Below are 20,114 nucleotides of genomic sequence, written 5' to 3' on the forward strand. Positions count from 1 at the left end.
CCTTCCTTCCTTCCTTCCTTCCTTCCTTCCTTCCTTCCTTCCTTCCTTCCTTCCTTCCTTCCTTCCTTCCTTCCTTCCTTCCTTCCTTCCTTCCTTCCTTCCTTCCTTCCTTCCTTCCTTCCTTCCTTCCTTCCTTCCTTCCTTCCTTCCTTCCTTCCTTCCTTCCTTCCTTCCTTCCTTCCTTCCTTCCTTCCTTCCTTCCTTCCTTCCTTCCTTCCTTCCTTCCTTCCTTCCTTCCTTCCTTCCTTCCTTCCTTCCTTCCTTCCTTCCTTCCTTCCTTCCTTCCTTCCTTCCCCCACTTCCTAAGGAAGAGAAATTGCACCCTACAGCTGAAGAGGGGTGATGTTCATGGAGAGCCTACTGGATGCTGATGGCCTCTGATCTCCTGCCCTCTGGTTTAGATCATGGATGCTAATTCTGTAGTTTCCACCGGTGCTCTGGATGATGCTCTGTGAGGAAGCTGAGGCAGGAGGAGGGGCAGGAGATTAATCTCTAGTCCTTTGTTCCTTCCCATTTTACCTGATCTGAATGTGGAGACCAGTGCTTTCTCTAGAGGAGCCATCCCACTCTGGGTAACATCTTAGGCTCTGGGCACTTTTTTCTTGTGCTCATCCTTGCTTTGGCTTCTCCTGCATCTCCTGGACAACTGTGTCCTGTAAACACCCTTCAGATCCTCAGACCTGCTTACCCAGTTTCTTGCTTACCTCAGTGTTTGGCTGAGGTAAGTACACTCTGTTCTTTCGGTCCTCCTCTGTTAGGAAGCTGGCTGACTTTCAGAGCTCAGGGATCAGCTGGGTGTAGGTTGCAGCACTCTCTGCTGAGAGATCAACCAACACCTCTTGACTAAAGGAGAAGCTAGTCCTATCCAGGAATTTCTGTACTGGCAGGTGGAGGGCTGAGCATCTCCGTTAGGAGGTGGTGGAAGCTTCTGCTCAGTTGTGTCCTGAGCCGTGGCCTCTGAAAATCCACCCCACAGCCCTCTAAGGCAGGGGTCATTCCTCCCTAGGCTTAATGAAGAGAGGAAATCAAAGCAGAAACAGGCCTTAATCACAACTGCCACGAAGAACACAACCAGGGCCCAGATGAGGTCAGAGAACACAGTTTAAATCAGGTCACTGCTTGAGATTTATTGTGTGGAGTTTTTCTTTTTTCTTTACTCTTGCACTGAAATCTTTCCCCAGAGGCTATTCAAGGAAATAAATAGCCAGTGGGAAAGGACAATAGCTTGCTGTGGAGTACAAATTATATGAAGCAGTAGGAAATAATAGCAGAGTAAGCAGCTGCTACTCCGAGAAAGAATGCATGGTTGATCTCTCCAGCTCCCTTTGCCTTGAGCAGACACTGATGCCTGGTCCAAGGCACAGGCTCCCTCGGTGCCTGGAGTGCAACGTGGGACAGGTACCTCATCCATGCTGCAGTGCCATTCTCCAGTGCCACTTCTTTGGTGCCTAGTTAGCACCAAGCCTTTCATGAGGGTGCTAAAGGGATCTCTGCCCTCTTCTTGCAGAGCTTGGGTTGATGTGGAGACAGTAGCACATATATCCATGCACCCAGGATGGTTGCCTTGCCTTCCTCTATCTTCCTGATGCCTCTGGATTGAGCATTATCTCTGGTGGTGACCTGTGTCACTCCTGCAGGGAGCTGTTCATAGCTCATGTTGTCTACAGAGAATGTGTTGGCTGCCCTCTCCTCTGAGCCCCTTGCAGCCCTTCCTCAGAATCCTGTTGAGAGAGAGGGTGGGGATGATTTTGGCATGCTGGATTGGTGTGGATTCTGGGGGCTGTCTGCTGAGTCTGCCTTGGCTGGGAAGTGGAGAAGTCTGTGGTTTTCTTCAGGGCTTCACACCTAGCTGGCTTATCTCCTGCCCAAATAAGAAAACAAAATAAATCCTTCTGCCAGCAAGGATGCTGCCGAGGATCTTGGCAGCCTGCTGGGGAGGGTGGCATTCAGTCTGTTCTCAAAGGCTGTGTGGGTGCCCTGTGGCTGTGGTGGCAGCTCTAGGCTATGGTACAGCAGGTGCTGCTGTCTGGAGGCATCCAGGGTCCTGAGATCCCATTGATGCTCCTGGTGGCCTGAGATCACTCAGGACTAGCGGGAAGGCTGGGAAAGATTGTTGACCCCAAAATTTACCATGTGGGACCTCTGCAATAGAGCTGCTGCATTTTATGGGGTGAAAGCTGTCTGCAGAGGACCTTCCCTACCATTCTCCTGGCTGAAAGCCAACATGCTTGCATTAGGCTCTTCCCTTCTTAAAATATGTTTAGGGTTATTTTGTTTTCTCCATGCGAAATTGCAGGCCTGCCTGCTCACTGCTGGAAGCTCACCCTGCCCTTGGTGGCCCCCACCCTCACACCAAATGACTGCCTGTTGGGTCTTTGCTGTCCCTCTGAGAATGCAGCAAATGCGCCTCTGGTCACAGAGATGTGAACATGGGTGTCCCATACCAGTACAAGCCAACTGCCCTCTGGCCTGGGTAGAAATCTAGGGGTACCTGGCAGGGTGCTCCCAATCAGGTATCCTATTATAGGATCATCTCTCTGGGGAGTGAAGGGTTCCTGGATCCTTTGCACCAGTGGCTGCCAGCTTCCACAGCTATTGTTTATGTTTTCCTTACTGCACAGATCCTCCACCTCTTTTGCAGATGCTCTTTAGCCGGATTTCCTCTTTCTTTGGGATTTACATTCCCATGCTATCATTGTTTCCCCAGGCTTTCTGCTTTGCAGTGTCAGCAGGGAAATATCAACCTGCCCCTGTCACCCTCCTTTCATCATCCCAATCGCCATCTCCAAAATTCTCCAACTGCAGTGGAGAATTTTGTCTCTTCTGGGGTCCCTAAAGTCTCATCCCCTTCTGGATGTGGGGAGCACATACCCCTGCACAAGGGATACCATCTGCACAGGGCTGGTGTGTGACCACGTGGAGGCTCAGCTCTGCAGATGAAGGAAGTCGCCAGTGCTGGCAGAGTTGCTGCCTGGCTTCCCACTATTGTTCCCAATGGCAAATAAAAGGGGGGTGAACGCCCCTGCTGAGCATTGTAGGAGGGGGTAAATGTTATCTTGATAAAATCTCATGGCCCCTCTCTGAGCAGCTCGTGCCTCTTTCCTGCTCGCCTCTCTCTCTGCATATTCTCACATCCCCAGTACTTGTGGCTCTGCACTCAACTCTCTGCACAGGGTTTTACTCATCCCTCAGACAGAATCACAGAATGGGTCAGGTTGGAAGGGCCCACAGGGGCTCATCTCCTCCTTGCCCAGCCTCCCTGCTCCAGCAGGATTGTCCCAGAGCACATTGCACAGGATAACATACTGATGGTCCTGGAATATCTCCAGTGAGGGAGACTCCACAACCTCTCTGGGCAGTCTGTTCCACTGTGCAATCACCTGCACTTCCTCATGTTTAGATGGAACTTCCTGTGAATCAGTTTCTGCCCGTTGCCTCTTGTCCTATTGCTTGGCACCACTGAGTCTGGCTCCATCCCTCTGACACCCTTCTTCAGATGCTGATATACATTAGTGAAGTCCCTTCTCAGTTGTCTCTTCTCAAGGCTGAACAGGCCCAGCTCCTTCAGCCTTTCCTCGTAAGAGACATTGCAGTCCCTCCATCATCTCCATAGCTCTCTGATGGACCCGCTCCAGGAGCTCCATGGCTCCCTCGTCCTGAGGAGCCCAGACTGGACACAGTAGGAGACACACACTGCTCTCCCTCTCAGGCAGCTGTAGGGAAAGGGTTAGTAATTTGCAGTATATGCCTTAAACAAGGGCTTGGTGGTGAACTTGTTGCAGAAAAAAAGTCACAAGTGCCTGTGCACAACCCATGAAGGAAACAAGGTTTCAGTTTTGGTTCAGTTCAACTGAATCAAAACTGTTCAGGTCAAAGTTCAACTGTGGTGTGTTTGGATAAGAAATGAACTACTGTGGAAGTGCAAGAAGTGGGGTCACAAATAGGACACTTATTTTTTGAGGTACTTGTCTCACACAACCCCCAGAATCCCCTGGTGACCATTGAATTAAGATCTGAGTGTGCACGGTGGCAGAACCATGCCTACTCTTCCCTCACATGCTAATGTGGAACTGAAAGCCACTTCTACTTCTGCTCTTTACCCAATAAGGGACTGCATGAGAATTATTGAGGAAATAAAGTGGACTGGATGAGACCCCACCATCAAGAAGCCCAAGGCACAGAAGGACCAACGGGAGGCTGCTAGATCCATGGAGGTGACCACCTTCTACTTGACCTATTTCTCTTCTTCTCCCCCTCTCTCTTTCTCTCTCCCTCTTTTCCACATAAGATTAATTTTGTAAAATAAAGTCGGCATTGTTGAACTGGCATTTAGTCTCCTTTCCACCTTAATTTGGGCAGATGACTTCAACAGCAAATGGTAGCATTTTAATTGGCATCACCATTTTCTGGCCCAAAGTGCTGTTCAACAATTCCAAACTTTGACTGTTCTTCCCACCTGGTGGGAGATTGACCAAGCCTTTACTGTTACTTTACTGTCCCTCTGTGGGTGACATCTTTCTCCTGCCTGGTGTGCCCAGGTTACCTCCTTCTGAGGGAGATGGTTATCAAGGGTGACCAGTGTAAAGCTAAAATTTTACTCTGTCTTGGTAATTGCCTCTCTCCTCTAGGGCTGGAATGGGTATAAACTAATTGTGATAATGTACAGGCAATAGCTGAACACATCACTAGTTTGCAGGTCGAATGAAAAATGGGACGAGGAAAAGGTAAGTTGCCCATCAAAGGTAAGAAGGTAAGTTATTTGTGCAGATTTGGGAGGTTGTTTATCTTGTGTGCAAAAATCAAACCTGCCTCCTGAAAAGGGTTGCAGATCTAAAATTCACGAGTTTGAAGTCAGAAAATGAGGTTCTTAGAACAGCATTGTCTTTTGAGAAAGGGACATGGGAGAAATTGTAAAAACTAGTAGATATTATTTTAAATAAAAATGAACAATTAGAAAAAAAGTTCTGCAGCTGAAATATGAGAAAAACAGATGCAGAAAAATCTAGGTAAATTACTATTAATAATTAATATATTATTTACATTATATTAATAAATTACTTAAATTATTTAAAATATATTAATAAAACACTATTAATAATATAATTAATAATATTAAATATATCACAGGGTGGTATATTGTGAGGATCTTGAAACATGGGATGGGGACATTTGGTACAGTGGTGGTGATTTAGAGGCAGACTCTCACGCTACCCCAAAAGCAGAAAAAGTTCAGCCTTTAATTGAAACTGAAACTGTGGATGAGGGGGGTGGAGAAACTCACACTACTGTTCCCTGCAGAGTAAGATACATTGCAGGAAGAACATTCTAGATGTTCAGGGGAATGTGAAACTGAATACAAGTTTCTCTTATGGGCAGAGATCAGATCTTGCTGAGTGAGGAAGAGGCAGAAAGATTCTGGTGACATAGAGTATTTTTAACTACCACCCCGGGTAACCATAACTACTCATTGACTGCCTGAGCTGCTTGCTGGGCTGGGGGCATAGACCCAGAGGACACAGGAAAGCTTGCTGCTGTTTAAAATGACAGGATTCTCAGATCTGGCAGCCTCTGTGCAAAAGGCAGCGTGTAATTAAGCAATGTATGAAAGACACCAATTAAGGCGAGTCCTGATGGTAGCTCCTGTCAGTCCAGCCCTATTAACTCCTCCCCTTTGTGGCCTTCCAGATAGGCTGAAAATGTTTGTTTCAAAAGCCCAAATTCACATACAAATGGATGGCACCATGAATATTACTGCAGCAGTGGCACAACCATCTACAGACCAAATTCACATACCTACCTGGTATGAATTCTCCCAGGAAATAGGGAATTATTGGTGCCATATGGGATGGGTTGGAGCAACCTCTGGGAAGCCACCTGAACCCCCCTGGTGAGTCTGTTGAATTTAAACCAGCACAGCAAAGCCAAAATCTAAACCAAGACTTGATTCCATTAACAGTACCCACTGCTGCAGCTATTGATAGGGTGGTGACAGAGCTGAAGTTTTCTGTGTTACCCTTGGGAAGTGAAAGACAGTTCTGGAAAAATCCATCAAATTATTGCCAGATGGATAATGCCCTCCTGTTAACCCACTGTGCACTGGTTAGACAGAAACGGAGCAATTCCATTTTATGGTTTTTCCAGGTTATAGGAATCCTGCATATTAGAAACTGCACCTAGAGCTGAGAGTTCTCCTATTCCAACCTTAGGCACCCACAGCAGATTTTAGCTTTTCTGTGTACTATGTTCTGGTGGTTTTAATTTGTGTATGTATCTCTAAGTTTTGTTTACAAATTCAACCAAGTAATGAAGGTTAACAAGTATGACATTTGTAAACTGTGTTGGAAAGATATGCCTTGGTTTAATATGTTTATACTTAATGAAAATAAGCAATTACTGCTTGTTTGCTTTTGCCTAAGTCTGTAGAAGACCCCCTTCTCATGGGTATATTTACTAAGACTGGAATGCCCAGGATACTGTTCAGACAGCAAGTCCTTACTCCCCAGAGAAAAAGCGAGTTACTGTGCAATTTAGCCAGTCATTAGGTTTTGCTCCAATATTTGAGAAGGGGACCCTGGGCTCTGTATTATCCCTGGGATGGCTGCAGGGCAGCAGTTGATAGGAAGGTGTGGACACAGCAGTGTGGTGGGAAAGAGACCCAATGCCAGAAAACACCATCCCCAGCACTGGTTCCTGCTGGTTCCATGATCAGCCCTGGAAGTTTCACCAACAGTTTCAGGTCCTCCACAGTAAACAAATTTCCCAAGCCTGCTGGAGTATATGACCCCTTGCTTGTGGGAAACACTCCAAGGAAGGAGTGCTTATCAGTATTTCTCCTTTCTTCAGAATGTTTTAGGAAATGGTAGAAGCTGTCTACCAGCTGTCTGTGCAGCAGCAGGAGCACTCAGCTGCTCTCTGTAGGGCTTGGGAGAGGGACTGAGGGATGACTGGTCTCTCAAGCCTTGACCCCCTCCTCCATCTCCTTTTTCCACTTGACTTTTGGGGTCTTGCAAAGCAGGGGCACTGTCTGCTGAGCTCTTACCTGGTAAGAATACAGCAGGGATGATAGTCTCCTGTGAGGACAACATTCCTATATCTAAGGATTAGGGAGGATGGAACTATTGAACCTGATGTGGCCTGGTGTGTGGCTCCTCAGGCTAAAAGGTTTGGGTTTGGATGGGGCTTGGATGGGAGGTTGCAGAGAGCTGCCACATATGGGTACTGCAATCCACACAGCTGAATCTAGAGCCACAAGAAGGGAAGGTGCTGGGATGCCACTCTGTCACTCCTGCAAAGGACGCTCCATAACTCAAGCCATCTAGAGGGGATGTGTTGGTTGTCCTCTCCTCCAAGCCCCTTTGAGCCCTTCCTTGGAGCACTGTGGGGAAGGATGGTGGAGACCATTTTTGTCTGCTGGTATGGATTTCGGAGCTTCCCCTTGCCACAAAAGGAAGGAGCTGGGATGTTCTTTTGGGTGAGCTGTTACACACAGGAAAGAAGGGAACATGGTGGTCACACCTCCCTGGCCAGCTGGGAAGATGCTTGTCCTATCTCATGTCTAAAGTAGCACCCCTAAGGTCTCTGTGTCATAGTCCTTCCCCTGGGACCCCACCAAGGAGGTTGGGATTTGCTTTTATTTGCTGGAATCCCTAGTAAGAAGTGTACATATGGAGTTTTTTTTCCTGGGATCAAAGCCTTCTGGCTTAATAGCAGCTGTTGGAGTTTTTTACAAGCAGGAGTCATGTTAATGTGTAAGCCTTGGGAAGTCCAGAGCCGTAAGGTCCTATGTGCAAAGCATTTCTGAGCTAAACTGCTGGTGTCTCCCTGCCTGGTTACTCTGCCCTCTGAGGAAAATGCCTGTAAGGGCTGCTGCTCCTGTCCTCTGTCACCCAGGGTCCTCAGCTCAGCAAGGCTGAGTGAGACTGGCGAGTCATAGCCACTCTCACCACTTGCATTTCTTGGGCAGCATTGGCTTTCCACGCATTTCTTGGGCAGCATTGGCTTTCCACCAAACCCTGGACAGTGCCCCTCTGCTCTTTGTGTCTCCACTGTCCTGCTTTCTCTTCATTCTGCTGAGGACAAGCCAGGTTTCACTTCCTCTCTCTTGGATGTCTCTTCTCTCTTGCGGGTTTCACTCAGCCCACTCTTCTCTCACTGAATGAGAAGTTCATGCAAGACTTGCAGTGTGGAGGGTTTTGTCATGAGAGGAGCACCAGCTGAGAGCAATTTATGTTCTCCTGGCTGGGATGCCTCCAAGCAGCACCCTCTAAATGGTAGTGTCAAGTCAGGAGGAATGGCTGAAGGAGCCCCACAGACTATTTTTCTCTCCCTTAGGGAAATATTGAAATCTTAAACCTGAATATGAAGCCTGGGAACACCCTGAAGGTGAAGGGCAAAATATCTGCTGATACTGTTGGGTAAGTACAAAGAAACCACCTTGCCATGCCAGGGTTGAAGGTGGGCTATAGAGGAAGGTGGTTTTCCAAGGTTGCCAGATACAAAATAGCACATTGTTGTGCCACCTGCAACACTGATGGAGGAACTGGGTGCAGAGATGTGTGTTGGATCTCAAGTCTTCCAAGACCCTCTCCTGTCCATGCATATGATTTTCCTCATGCTCCTTTACAGCTTCAGCATCAATCTTGGCTGCAGCTCAAGAGATCTGGCATTTCACTTCAATCCCCGCTTCAACGAGTCTGTCATCGTCTGCAACTCCAAGTGCTCCGATTCCTGGCAGACGGAACTCCGTGACCGCCACCTCCCTTTCTTCAGGGGCTGCACTGTCAAGGTGAGGGTGCCAGCATGGTGTCAGGGGGTATGTGGGGTGTGTTTGGGCTGATAGGGTGTGAGGAGAAGCCCCTGGTTAGCAGATTCCCATACCATAGTTTTCCCGGTTCCACCCAATAACTCCTGCTCCCTCACCATGGCCCCTCTTCTGGGTTTTTGGTCCTGATTGCCGTTTCCACTCCTCTTTCAAAATTGCAATGTTTCTGGGAATTTTAAGTGAGCCCTGTCTGTCTCACACTTTGTAAGTGCTTCCTGGCCCCTCTGTCTGCTCAGCAGGGGAGTGTACCTGGGGCATGTATGAAAGTAAAGGGAGTCTCCAAGAAGCAGAGAAACAGTTTGCTGCTGTTTACCTTATTTCTCTCCCTCCTTCCTGTGTAAACACAGGCTTTAAGGCAACCTCGAGTTTGGAGCAATGTCCAAAAGCCTCTCGCTGAACTCTTCTGTCCTAATTACTCCTGGATCCATGCTGCCAATCTGTCCTTTCTCTCTTCCTGCCAGGGATGCTGTCCTAGTTGCTGCCTCACCTTATCTGATGTCCCAAATCACTAACAGGGCTGCATTTAGGAGTAGTCCATTTAGGATTAACAGGATTGCATTTAGAAGTAGTCCAGTTCCTATATCTGTGGAGAGAAAGCTTGTTTCTTTAGACAGAACCAGCTCTTGGGGAAGGGGTAGTGAGGTGACGGCTTTGGGGAACATTGCCTTTAGTTTTGAATGACCAGTGATGCATTCTTGTCCTGTCTGCTTGTGCATGTTTATCAGCAAAGCTCCTTTTTCTGAGTCCTGGTGACCTGCTGAGGGCATTATGGGGTCAGGTTTATTCAGAACAGTGGTTGTACACCTTCCATATGCTCTGTGAATACATGTAAAGGCATACCTGGGTTTAGCTGCTGGGAGTTTACATTCTGAGTAGCTGAAACAGCCTTGGGAGAGATCCTCTCCCCAGTCATAGTCTGTATTCCTGCTTAGACCCTTGATATCAACTGCTCATTTCCTGAATCACCCTCACCTCAACCCCCAGCACCTTGCTTAAGGTTGTAGTGGACAGGTCTGACCCTCTTATGTAGTCAGGCCTTTTGCCTAAAAGCTGACCCCTGAATACCCTCTTTGCTCCCAATTCCTGCCCTTCTTTCTCTTTTTTCCCCAGTTCTTCATTGAAATGCTGTCGGACAAGTTCCGTGTGAAGCTGCCCGATGGCCATGAGGTGTGCTTCCCCAACCGGCACGGCCACCGCAACATCAGCTACGTAAGCATCGTGGGGGGACTGAAGATCATCTCCTTCAAGCTCACCTGATGGGCACTGCTTCCTGGCTCTAATAAAACCCAAGCCAGTGGAAGTCTGGCTGTTCCAGCTGCTTGGTCTTCTGTGAGAGCTCTGTGTCTCTGTGCAAGCCAGTGACCAAGCCCAAGGTTCTCCCACCAATAGGAAAGAAGCCATTGTGGGATAATGCCAGATACCTTCCAGGTCAGAACAGGCTGTGGGCTTGAAGGGATGGTAGGTAGGCCAAAGCAGGCTGTAGGTGGGGTCCAGGATGAGGACACCACATGATTGCTGGGGAAACGGATGTGTAATCTTTTCACAAAGCTCCATTACTTCCTGCAGCCAAGCTTTTGGGAAGGGGGGATGGTGAATTGGGAAGGAAGGCATAAATGTAAATGAAGTGGCATTTGATGTGGCATTAGGTGCTACAAAAGTGCATCATTAAAAGGTGGCATGGGGATGACAGCACAGGTATGCCCCCAGCCAACATTCCTGCCATAGATAAGGGATTGTCTCCAACTTTCCCTTCTACCTCACCTCACTTATCTGCTGGCACATTCCAGTCAGGTTAGCCATTACTCTGACATTTCCACAGCAGATCCTATTCATCAAAAATGAGGCAGTGGGATTTGGCCTCCTAGCACAGGACTACAGGCAATTAGTCCCAATTATTACATGTGCTGCTCTAATTCGAAAGTACCTTGCCAACTCAAAAGTGAGACTGATGTGTGACAACAAACATTGGGACACTTCAGGCTGGGTGGGAGGAGAGCAGAGTAGAAGAACATCTTACAGGGAGCCTGGTCCAAGGCAAGGTGGCAGTGTCCTGGCCCTCCCTCTCTACTTCCTCACTGCCAAAGATGGAGGGATTGGTGGCTGGGGCTCCAGCAGACATGGCAAGGAAGACAATAAGGTCACAGCAGCCAAGAGGACACACCAGAGGTTAGTATCAAAACTGTTTTAATAAGGTCAATAATAAGTGCATGGGATACAGAGGGGAGGCAGAAAGGATAATTCCACAGATATGGATCTTTGGTCTTGTGTTATGGTCTGGGAAGCAGAGGGCAGAGGGGAGCTCATCCTGAGAGCCCAGTCCCCACCCTGGAAGGTGCATGGGAGAATAAGGCTGATCCTGCTGGCTGCCAGTGGCCAGACCTGGGGACTTCCTGAAGCTGGTGCCTGCCCTGGTTTGCTGCTGGTGGCTGGCATGAGGCAGCCCCTTGGGGAGGCTGGGGCACATGGGCTTGTCCTTAACCTTGGTGGCCTGGCTGCAAGTGGCACTTGCACGTGCATCCTGAAGCTCTTTATCCTGCTCTGAAGAGCTTCCTGGCAAAAGCAGCCGGGTGGCAGGAGAGATGCGTGGGAGCAGAGTCCTGCAGCCATGGCCCAGCATCTCCTCCCACTGCACACGCCATGCTGTCCCAGAGAACAAGGGGGGTCCTGTGAGGGTCCCCCCAGTGACCTCAGCCCCCGAGCATGTTGGCTCCACACCGTGGCACAAAGGCGCTTCTGTGAGGGCCAATCTGCACGCGGGCCAGCATGGGGACAGCTCATTCCAGGGCAGCTGTGTCACCTAGGGCCACCCGGCAGGGGACAGCAGCCATGCTCCACACCACCCTTGGGGAGGGTGCGCTGCAAAGAGGGGTGTGTGTGGGGAATGAGCAGGGGACAGGATGGAGACACAAACTGTGCCACCACCACCACGAGGATGGTGGCACAAACCAAGTGGTTGCAGAGGAGTCTCCTTGTTCTGAGGCAGGGGGAAAAGAAGGGATATTTAGGGCCTGAACTGCAGAATTTGGTGACCTGACAACCTGCCTTTGCCACTAGTCAGCCAAAAAGTTTCTCTCCTCTCAATTGCTGAGGGGAGTGGGGGCAAGGAAGGAAGCTGTCCTAAGTGATGCCCAGCAGCAGGAGGCAAGTGGAAACTTTCCTGATTATTTCTGTGCATGCTCTCACCTCCTGAACACCGAGCACACAGCTTTTTGAGGGAGGCAGGGGAAAAGAGAAACCTCAGTTCTGTGGGGTTTGCCTGTCCCTTGGGACCCCAGCTGACCTTCCCCTGTTGATAGATGGGCTGTTCTGAAGGGTCTTGCACCAGCTGGAGCTGGGGAAATGCCATCCCCTTCTTCCCAGAGCCATCATTGGGAATACCTCTGGGGAGGCACGCGTGCCATTGCAGAGGAGGGCTGGGAACATCAGTGGAAGGATGAAGTATGTCCCCAGACATGCTGGTGGAGCCAGGTTGGGGCTTGAGAGAGGGGGTGCTGGGGAGAATGGGATGGGGTAGGAAGGATTCAGGGTTCCTTTGGCATATGGGGCTGTTCCTTTGATGTCTAAGGGCCGTGAGGCTGGAGTAGGGGTGCTATGCCTGGCTCTGTGGAGCCCACTGGCCCAGCTCCAGGGAGCCCCCCAGGAGATGGGCTCTCCTCCTGCCCTCCCCGGCCTGCCCAGTGCCCCCACCTGGCAAGGAGGTCACCCACTGGGCCTGCTGGTGACACCAGCACCAGCGGGTGGGGCACAGGGAGGAGGGCAAAGACGCTGGCACCAGTGTCTCTTCTGGGGCCTGTGATGGGCGGGATGGCTGTTCACACCTTGACTTCATCGTCCTCTTCCTCCTCCGCATCAGCATACTCGAAGGAATTGCTGCGGCCCCCTCGGGCACCGCTGTGGCTTTCCTGCAGGCTGGAGAGCTTGGTCTCCTCCTCCTCCTCCTCTCCTTGGTTCCAGCTGGCCTCGGGGGAGCGGCTCTCCCTTGTCACTTGTGACCCCCACAGGCTGCTGCTGGGGCTCTCCCACGGGGTCTGTGTCCGGGCCTGCCGGGGACCCTCACCCTTCTCTGGGCTCCGCGGGGTGCTGGTCCCACCATAATGGCGGGCCAGGACCTGGGCTGCTCGGTCAAATTCTCCAGCCTCAATGGTGCAGTCGTTCCAGTGGCCTTGCCACGGGGACCCTGTGGACACTGGCCCTGGCCCCGAAGCCCAGACAGAGTTCGCTCCAGCGCCTTCGATGGCACGTGCCTCTCCGTTGGCATGGACCGACAGGCCTGGCAGTGAGCTGACCCCTGACACGTCGCTCTGCCTGGAGTGGTCCCAGAAGCTAGATGCTGCTTTGTCCTCTTCATGGGATGCAGGCACTGCTGGAGGGACCCTGTCCTTGGTCCCCTCTTCACACAGGAGGTGTGGGCCATCCTCCCCCACCTCGTTGCCATTGGTTTCAGAGAAGCTCATCACCTGGAGGAGCTCGCTCATCAGGGAGGGCCCCAGATCGAGGCGGAAGGACAGCAGGGAGTCGGAGCGATCCAGCTCATCCTCCCCGGGACAGGTGCTCTCTTGGGCCTTTTCCAAACGAGGGACACGAGGGATGGTACAAAATCCGGACTCCAGACCTGTGAGGCAGAAGGTATGGCTGGTGAGGGAGCAAGCCTGACTTAGTTCTGCAGGGGAAAAGGGACACCGCTGACAAAGTGGCTCAGGCCATGCTCCTGTCAGTGGCACTGGCCTCTAAAGGACAGGTCAATGTCTCTGTGGACATCTCCAAAGCACAGAGTTACAGCAGAGGGTCTCCAGGTGGGCTCTGGGCTCGGCAAGCTGGCAGTGGGGCTGAGCCAGGCAGGTGAGACCAGGAGATGGCAGCATTGCCTCAGCCTGCCTTTCCCTCTGAGCCCGGCCTCCTCCCCCGGCTGCTGCAGGCACCCCTGATCCAACCCCCACCCTGAGACCTTCTGCTCCAGACCTCCTTCCCTGGGGAAAAGCTGAGCACAGCCCAGAGCAGTGAGGCTGGAGAGGAGCCATACAGATGTCCTGTCCCGTCCTTCCCACAACCCTTCCCCAAAGGGCACCCTGGCTGGCAGGGAGGGATGTGGACACGGTGGAGAAGGGTGGATGGAATCCCTAAGGAGCAGCATATGGAGATGTAGAGGCTGGCACAGCTAGGGACAGGGTTGGAGCATCTGTGTGGAGGTGGGGAAGGCCATGCTGTGGGTCCCCTTGACCTCACTACTTTGGAGTGGGAATTGCTGCACTGTCCCAGCACCTTTTTGGCTTCCTCAGGGAGGCTGCTCAAGTAAAAAGGCAGATGGGGGGTGCTCCCTTACAGGTACTGCACACAGGCTGTGTGGCACTGCAGGAGAGGGGCAGAAACAGAGAAACCATCCCTGCCCCGCTTTGAGGGACACCCTGGAAGGAGACCTTCCAAGGGCAGGAGGAAGGTCAGGATTATCTGCTTGGGGCGATTGTCAAGACCAGGCGGTCACAAATATCCCATTCCTCCTTAAAACCTTAAGTTCCTCACTGTGGAGGAAACTGAGGCATGGAGCAATGGAGAAGGGCTGCAGAGGGTGCTCAGTACCAGGGCACCAGCCTGGGCCTCACGCTGCACTCACCGTAGGCCTGGTGTGTTTTGGAGAAGCTGTTAGAGGCACTTTTGAAGGAGAACTTGCTGGTCAAGCCCCTGCTGGTGCTGTCTCCATCATACATGGTCTCGTTGAGCTGTGGCAGCGAGACGGCGTTCTTGATGATGGGCGAGACGGCGGGGGGCGCGGGCGAGGCGCCCACCTGGCCCCCGCTGCCCCGTCTCTTCAGCGGGCTGCGGCGCACATGCCGCAGCGTTCGCGCCAGGAAGCTGTTGGGCTTGGCGGCGTTGGCCCCGCCATGGTTGCTGAGGAAGGAGGTGTCCCCGAAGACGTCGCCGCCGCGCCCCACGTGCATGGTGTGCCGGAAATCGCCCAGCGGCGGGCTGATCATGTCCGGCGTCAGCTCTGACTTCAGCCGCCGCTTGCCGTGGGAGCCTGACACCCAGCTCAGCACCGGCAGCTTCCCCAGGCTCATGTTGCACCCTTCAGCCTGCCTTTGAAAAAACTCCAAAAATCAGCCCTCACCAGGCTTCCGGCACTGGGCTGCTCTGTCACTTCCCCAGCCTCCCCATTGCTTCTGCTCCGATGCTCTTGGGGTGATGGTGCATGGCACTTTATCTCTCGGCAGGTTTCCTGCTTCCCTGCGCTACGTTGTGCTCATGAAATCACCCTCAGAGGGTACCTCCCCAGTGGTGAGGATAGTGGTGGCACGCGGATATCCCCAGGGGGTGTCTGGGTCACCCCCTGTTCTGCGGAGGTCACTGGAGGCTGTGTCTGGTCGTAGACTTAGAGGTTAATCTGCTGTCTTCTACTGTCGCTGGGTGAGTGGGAGCCAGTCATGGATGGGACAGCAGGCAGCAAAGGGAGCTTCAGGTGGACTGGCGGGGCAAGAGCATTGGTCCCCTTGTTGGCCACCTAAACAAGGCAAGAGGAACAGTGAAAGCCTTGGACAGGATGTTCCCAATCCCATTGGCTGTATCCACAGAACTGCCTGAGGAGGTTAAAGGCAGTGCAAAAGGCAGTGGCGAGCTTGCTACTGGCTGCCCCTTTATCTGGCCCTTCTCCTGGGGAGGAAGAAAAAGGCTTTCCTCCAAAAATATGTGCTCTCCCTCACCTTGCTGACCTACCTCAGTATGCCTTAGTTTCCTGTCTGCAAAGCAGCTTTGCCAGACCCACGCCACAACACAGGCCGAGGATTTCCCTCCGAGGCAGAACCTCCTCCCAGAGCAATGCCCTGCTTGGCTGCCCCAGCTCCTGGGGTGAGAAACCTCTCCCTCCTTTTTGCTATTCAGATGAACCCTTGAGGAGAGGGTGAGGCCTGGGGCCCATGTGCTTCTTGAGAGAAGTGGTGGGAAGCAAAAATGCAGTATTTGTATATTGCTTTGTTTGTCCTTCACTGGCTGGGTCCCTGGGAGCTGGGCAGATATATTGGAGAAGCAGGGAGTCGGCAGTGTGGGGAGGGCAGCCACTCTGCAGACAGGGGAAACTGAGGCACGGCAAGGGAGGTGATTGCCTGAGGCTGGAGGAGAAGGTGGGATGGGTCCCTCCACTCAGGCAGGTCCCAGAGGCAACGAGGGGCAGGCAGGAAGCAGCAGCTGGATGCACTGGATGCACGGCAGGGTGATGACCTCCCAGTCAGTGGGGAGGACTGTCAGATCAGCAGATCCCCTGTTAGCGTGCATAGCAAGTGGGAGAGGGTGGGCTGGGGAAAGGAGAGGATTTGGGACATCTCAGAGTGTTGGTGGCCTGGGAAGCCAGCTGGGGACGCATCCTTCCCTGGGCTCAGTTCTGTGCCTGGGCCATCAGACAGAGCTGAGTCCTGCAGCAGGGCTGGCTGTGAAGGACAGCATGCCAAGCGGTGACGCAGGAGCCACATCTCTTATCTGCGTGTGCTGGGTCCCCCAGTGCTGCATGGCTTTCCCTGCCACGTTCCCTGCCTCTCCTGCTTGTCCGTGCATCGCCTTGGAGCAGCCAGGCAGTGCCAGGACGGCAAAGGCCCTGGAGAAGGGGATCCTGGACATGAAATTGCTTTCCTGGCTGGCTAGATGCATTTTTGCTTTGCCCTGGCCTTGTTTGCTCACCCGGGGCCTCTCTTATCTGCCCGGGGCTAATGACTGGGGAAGGGAAAACAAACCTCCCCCAGCAGCACCCAGCACCATTGGCTGCCTCCCAGGGTGGCAGTGGCCTCCTGGGGTGGCAGTGGCTGGTGGCAGCAGGGACAGAGTGGTGGCAGGCTGGGTTCCTGCTGGCCCCCAGGTCCTGTAGCTCATGTCCTCCTCCTGCCCACGGGCACCATGCAGTGCTGCCTTTCAGCAAACCAGGCACATGGCAGATTTGGGGTAAAGACACAACTGGGGGGCTATTTCCTTTCTGTGGTGAAAGCCCACCCACAGCCATTGGGTCAGGGGTCTCCTGGAGTGCAAAGGAAACTAATGGGATGGTGCCTGCAGCACAACTGGGGTCTTGGGAGCACCGGGAGAGAGATGCAACCATATTTTTGAGCTGTCCCCAGGATCTCCCAAGGAAAGCACGTGACTCTGGCAGAGGGGATTAGGTGAGCTACAGCACTCAAGTTTTTCCCTTCCTCTGCACGTTGGAGCCCTTGAGAAACCCAAAGTGGGGACTGACCCCTTTAGCATGTACTGCACAGCCAGGGCTACTCCTACCCCCACCCCAGATCCCCCCACAACACAGCTGCCCTGCACCCCCCTATGTGGGACATCACACCTTGGGGTGGGGTGGGGAGGCAAGGAAAAGGGGGGACGTGGGAGGAGAGCATCCCCTTGTTCCCTATCTGGACAACTACTGAGTGAGGGAGTGGGGTGGAGGAAAGTGTTTCTCCTTCCTTGTCCCTTGGTCACCACAGGGAAGCAAGCCAGCAACTCCTGGCCCCTGGCTCTCCTTGCCTGCTGGCAGGCAGCAAGTGCTGGGAAGAGGAGGGAGGGAGAGAGGGAGGGAGGGAGTGAAGCAGCTGGTGCCCAGCCCTACCTGGATGGCAGGTTTCTGGCAGGCCTGTTGGGCTTTTCCTCCTTCCATTCTCCCTCCTTCTTTTCTTTCCTTCTGCCCCTGGAGTCGCTCCCTGCCCCCTTCCCCCCTCCCGAACAGACTCCTCCAGGCCAGGGGAACTCGTGATTCTGTGGGCAAAGGGTGACCTGGGTGCTGTCCTTTCCTCCACTGGGCAAAGGGACCCTCTGCCTGGCCCTCTCTCTGTCTGGGTGCCACTACTTCCATCTGGCAGCCCTTGGTGTTCGCCAGCTCCTGGCAAGCCAAGCCCACAGCCCACCACGGCCTCCCCTTCCCTGGCATACTCCCTCTGGCTCCCTTCTTGCCTCCTCTAGGAAGCCCCCTGCTTTCAAAGACCCACTGCCAGCACTCCTCCTCCTCCTCCCAGCCTGTTCCCCCCCGAGTTCAGCTGGTTACCACTGGTTTTCCACTAGCTGGGAATGGCCAGCGCTGTTCTGCTTGCTGGGAAGAGCGGAAACCAGAAAGGAGGGGAAAATAATCCAGATGTCTAGTTGGATAGAGCTGCTGAAAGCAGCCTCTTCCCTCCCCCAAAGGGGACATACTGAAAAAGAAATTTGGGGTGGTCTCAACAGCAGGAAGAGCGGGTGGAAATGGCAGTGGGTGGCCAGAAAGGCTTTCCCAGCCTTCCTGAGTGATGAAAAACCTCCCTCTCCCTGAAGGAAGGGAGGCAGAGTTCCCCTGTTGGGTGACTGCTTTGGGATAAGGAAAGCCAGCAGGGACAGGCTCTTGGGGAAGGGGGAAAGGGGCTTGGCTGGCTGGGCTGGGCCTCCCTCAGCTTCCCTGGAGCTGTGCCGGGCAGTAGGCAGATGCCTAAATCTGACTCCTGTGCTGCTGGCTGCTATATATACACATAGTCATATCTCTGTATAACAAGGATATTTTTCCAAGCAGACGTTCTGGGACACAGAGGGAGGCTGGAGCTATGGAGATGGGCAGTTTCCAGCCATCCCTTCCCTGCCCACTTGCGAAAAAGTGCTCTCTTTCTTCCTCCATACCCCTAAAATTGAGGTGCCGAGAGCCTGTGGGGCTTTGAGGGGTATCGGAGCAAGGTTTGGGAAACAAGCGTCCTCCTGCCTTCCCCCATCCGTGGGACCCTCTTCTCACTCCCTTTCCTTCCCGCCTCTCCCCCCCGTCCCGTGTCCCCTCTCCTCACTCCCAGTTTCCTGTTGCATTCCTGCTTTCTGCTCCCTTTATTTTTACCATCCTTCCCGTCTCTGTTGCCTTGCCACCCCTCCCGGTTCTCCCCAGTCCAAACACCCTCTCCCCCCTTTTCCTTCTGGTCCCAATACGCCCCTGCCCCCAGCTCTACAAACTCACGAACCAAAAACTTTCAGGATTTACCTCTTTCGAACCAGCGTTATTATTTTTTTCCCGGTCCTCCAGACGAAAAGTTGCGAGACACTCTCGGCAGGCCCCTGTAACTTGTTCCAAGGATTACCGGTGCTGCGCTCCGGGATGCAGTGGGGGGAAAAGCGGAGGCATTGTCCCCTCCTTTTCCCACGGCTGTCCCCCAAGGCTGGCTCTCCCAGGCTGACGCCCTGATGCCACAGGAGAGAGGGAGCGAAGCTGGCGGGGAGGGGACGTGGGAAGGAGGAGGGCGGGCTGCAGCACTGCCGAGCCAATCCTCGCCTCGGCAGGGAGACCAGAGAAAATGAGATTTATTCCAGCTATCCAGGACAGAAAACTTCAGGAACTTCTCTGCCGCTCCCCTCCTCCTCCCCGCTTTCCCGGTGCCATTTCCCGTCTGCCGGCATTGGCCGCCTCCCGCTACAGGGGCTTTGGGGGAAGGGGGGAGGCCAGGCTGCTGTCTAACCGGGTTTGCAGGGCAAAGGAGAGGGGCTTGAACCCTGTGTGTGTGTGTGTGTGTGTGTGTGTGTGTGACACCTCGGGTATCACACAGGGTCCCCTGATCCCATATTGCATAGAAGTTCCCAGGGGTGTAGTAAGCACTGCCAGTCAGGACTGGGGGCTGCGCCTGGGTGGTGGTACCAGGAGCTGTGGGTAGCACTGGGGTGAGCATTAGCAGGATGACAGCCTCCCCAAAGGCCACCTGGGCCAGCCTGGTGTTTGTTACAGGGTCAGGACAAGCGTCATACCAGCGAGAGTGTGTCAGACCAGGCTGAGGGGGTGGCTGTGGATAAATGCAAGGAGACGCTCTTTGGTGGCACCAGGGAGAGCTTCTGCCCACACATGGGACTCCAAATACCTCTGGCATCGTGTGTTATCCCTTGATCAGTCCCTATTGGCACTAACAGGGCAGAAGACCTTATCAGTGCCAATAGGGGCAACCTGCTGGTGGGTGTAGCACCATCTGTGCCAGTGGTGACCCTCATGGCCTTCAGGCTTGGCTTGGTGGCCCTGCTGGGGACCACTTGGCCACGCACAAGCACCTATTCAGGGCCCTGCTGAGGAGAAGGGAGGTGTCTCTGCAGGTGAAGGCGAGACAGGACTTGTTGGGGTTAAGTAGGGCTTGGCTGAAGGGATGACAAGATGTCTGCAGAGGAGACGTCAAAATGGAGCCTGGCCGGTCAGGTGGCTCGGTGGCTTGTGCTGGGGTGCCCAGGCAGGAGCACCCTATTGCTCAGAGCTTTGCTAAGCAGCAGTAGTGGGGTTTGGCACTGTTCTCTGGCTTCTCTTCTGCGAAATGGAAGTTGGAGTTTCTACCTTCCATGGAAGTTTTCTCCATTAGGA

General features: G+C 53.1%; 2 protein-coding genes across 4 annotated transcripts; one reads left to right on the forward strand and one right to left on the reverse strand.

Annotated features, from left to right (window-relative positions):
- The first annotated feature begins 4,138 nt into the window (after positions 1 to 4,138).
- On the forward strand, positions 4,139 to 10,140 carry LGALS2 (galectin 2). 3 transcript variants are annotated; one of them, XM_059473147.1, is made up of 4 exons: positions 4,139 to 4,214; positions 8,332 to 8,414; positions 8,626 to 8,785; positions 9,932 to 10,140. In XM_059473147.1, exons 1-4 carry the CDS (start codon positions 4,209 to 4,211, stop codon positions 10,076 to 10,078), a joined length of 396 nt encoding a protein of 131 aa, XP_059329130.1. In that variant the 5' UTR covers positions 4,139 to 4,208; the 3' UTR covers positions 10,079 to 10,140. The 3 variants fall into 3 exon arrangements, with proteins under 3 accessions (XP_059329130.1, XP_059329131.1, XP_059329129.1); XM_059473148.1 differs by lacking the exon at positions 4,139 to 4,214 and adding an exon at positions 4,629 to 4,724; XM_059473146.1 differs by lacking the exons at positions 4,139 to 4,214; positions 8,332 to 8,414 and having other exon boundaries at positions 8,531 to 8,785.
- An 848-nt stretch (positions 10,141 to 10,988) lies between these two features.
- CDC42EP1 (CDC42 effector protein 1) lies at positions 10,989 to 18,967 on the reverse strand. Its single transcript, XM_059472821.1, has 3 exons — positions 18,765 to 18,967; positions 14,430 to 15,314; positions 10,989 to 13,433 (listed from the first exon to the last, which is right to left on the reverse strand). Exons 2-3 carry the CDS (start codon positions 14,872 to 14,874, stop codon positions 12,634 to 12,636), a joined length of 1,245 nt encoding a protein of 414 aa, XP_059328804.1. The 5' UTR covers positions 14,875 to 15,314; positions 18,765 to 18,967; the 3' UTR covers positions 10,989 to 12,633.
- Between the last annotated feature and the right edge of the window lie 1,147 nt (positions 18,968 to 20,114).

This window comes from Ammospiza nelsoni, chromosome 5, assembly GCF_027579445.1.
Source record: "Ammospiza nelsoni isolate bAmmNel1 chromosome 5, bAmmNel1.pri, whole genome shotgun sequence".
Taxonomy (NCBI): Eukaryota; Metazoa; Chordata; class Aves; order Passeriformes; family Passerellidae; genus Ammospiza; species Ammospiza nelsoni.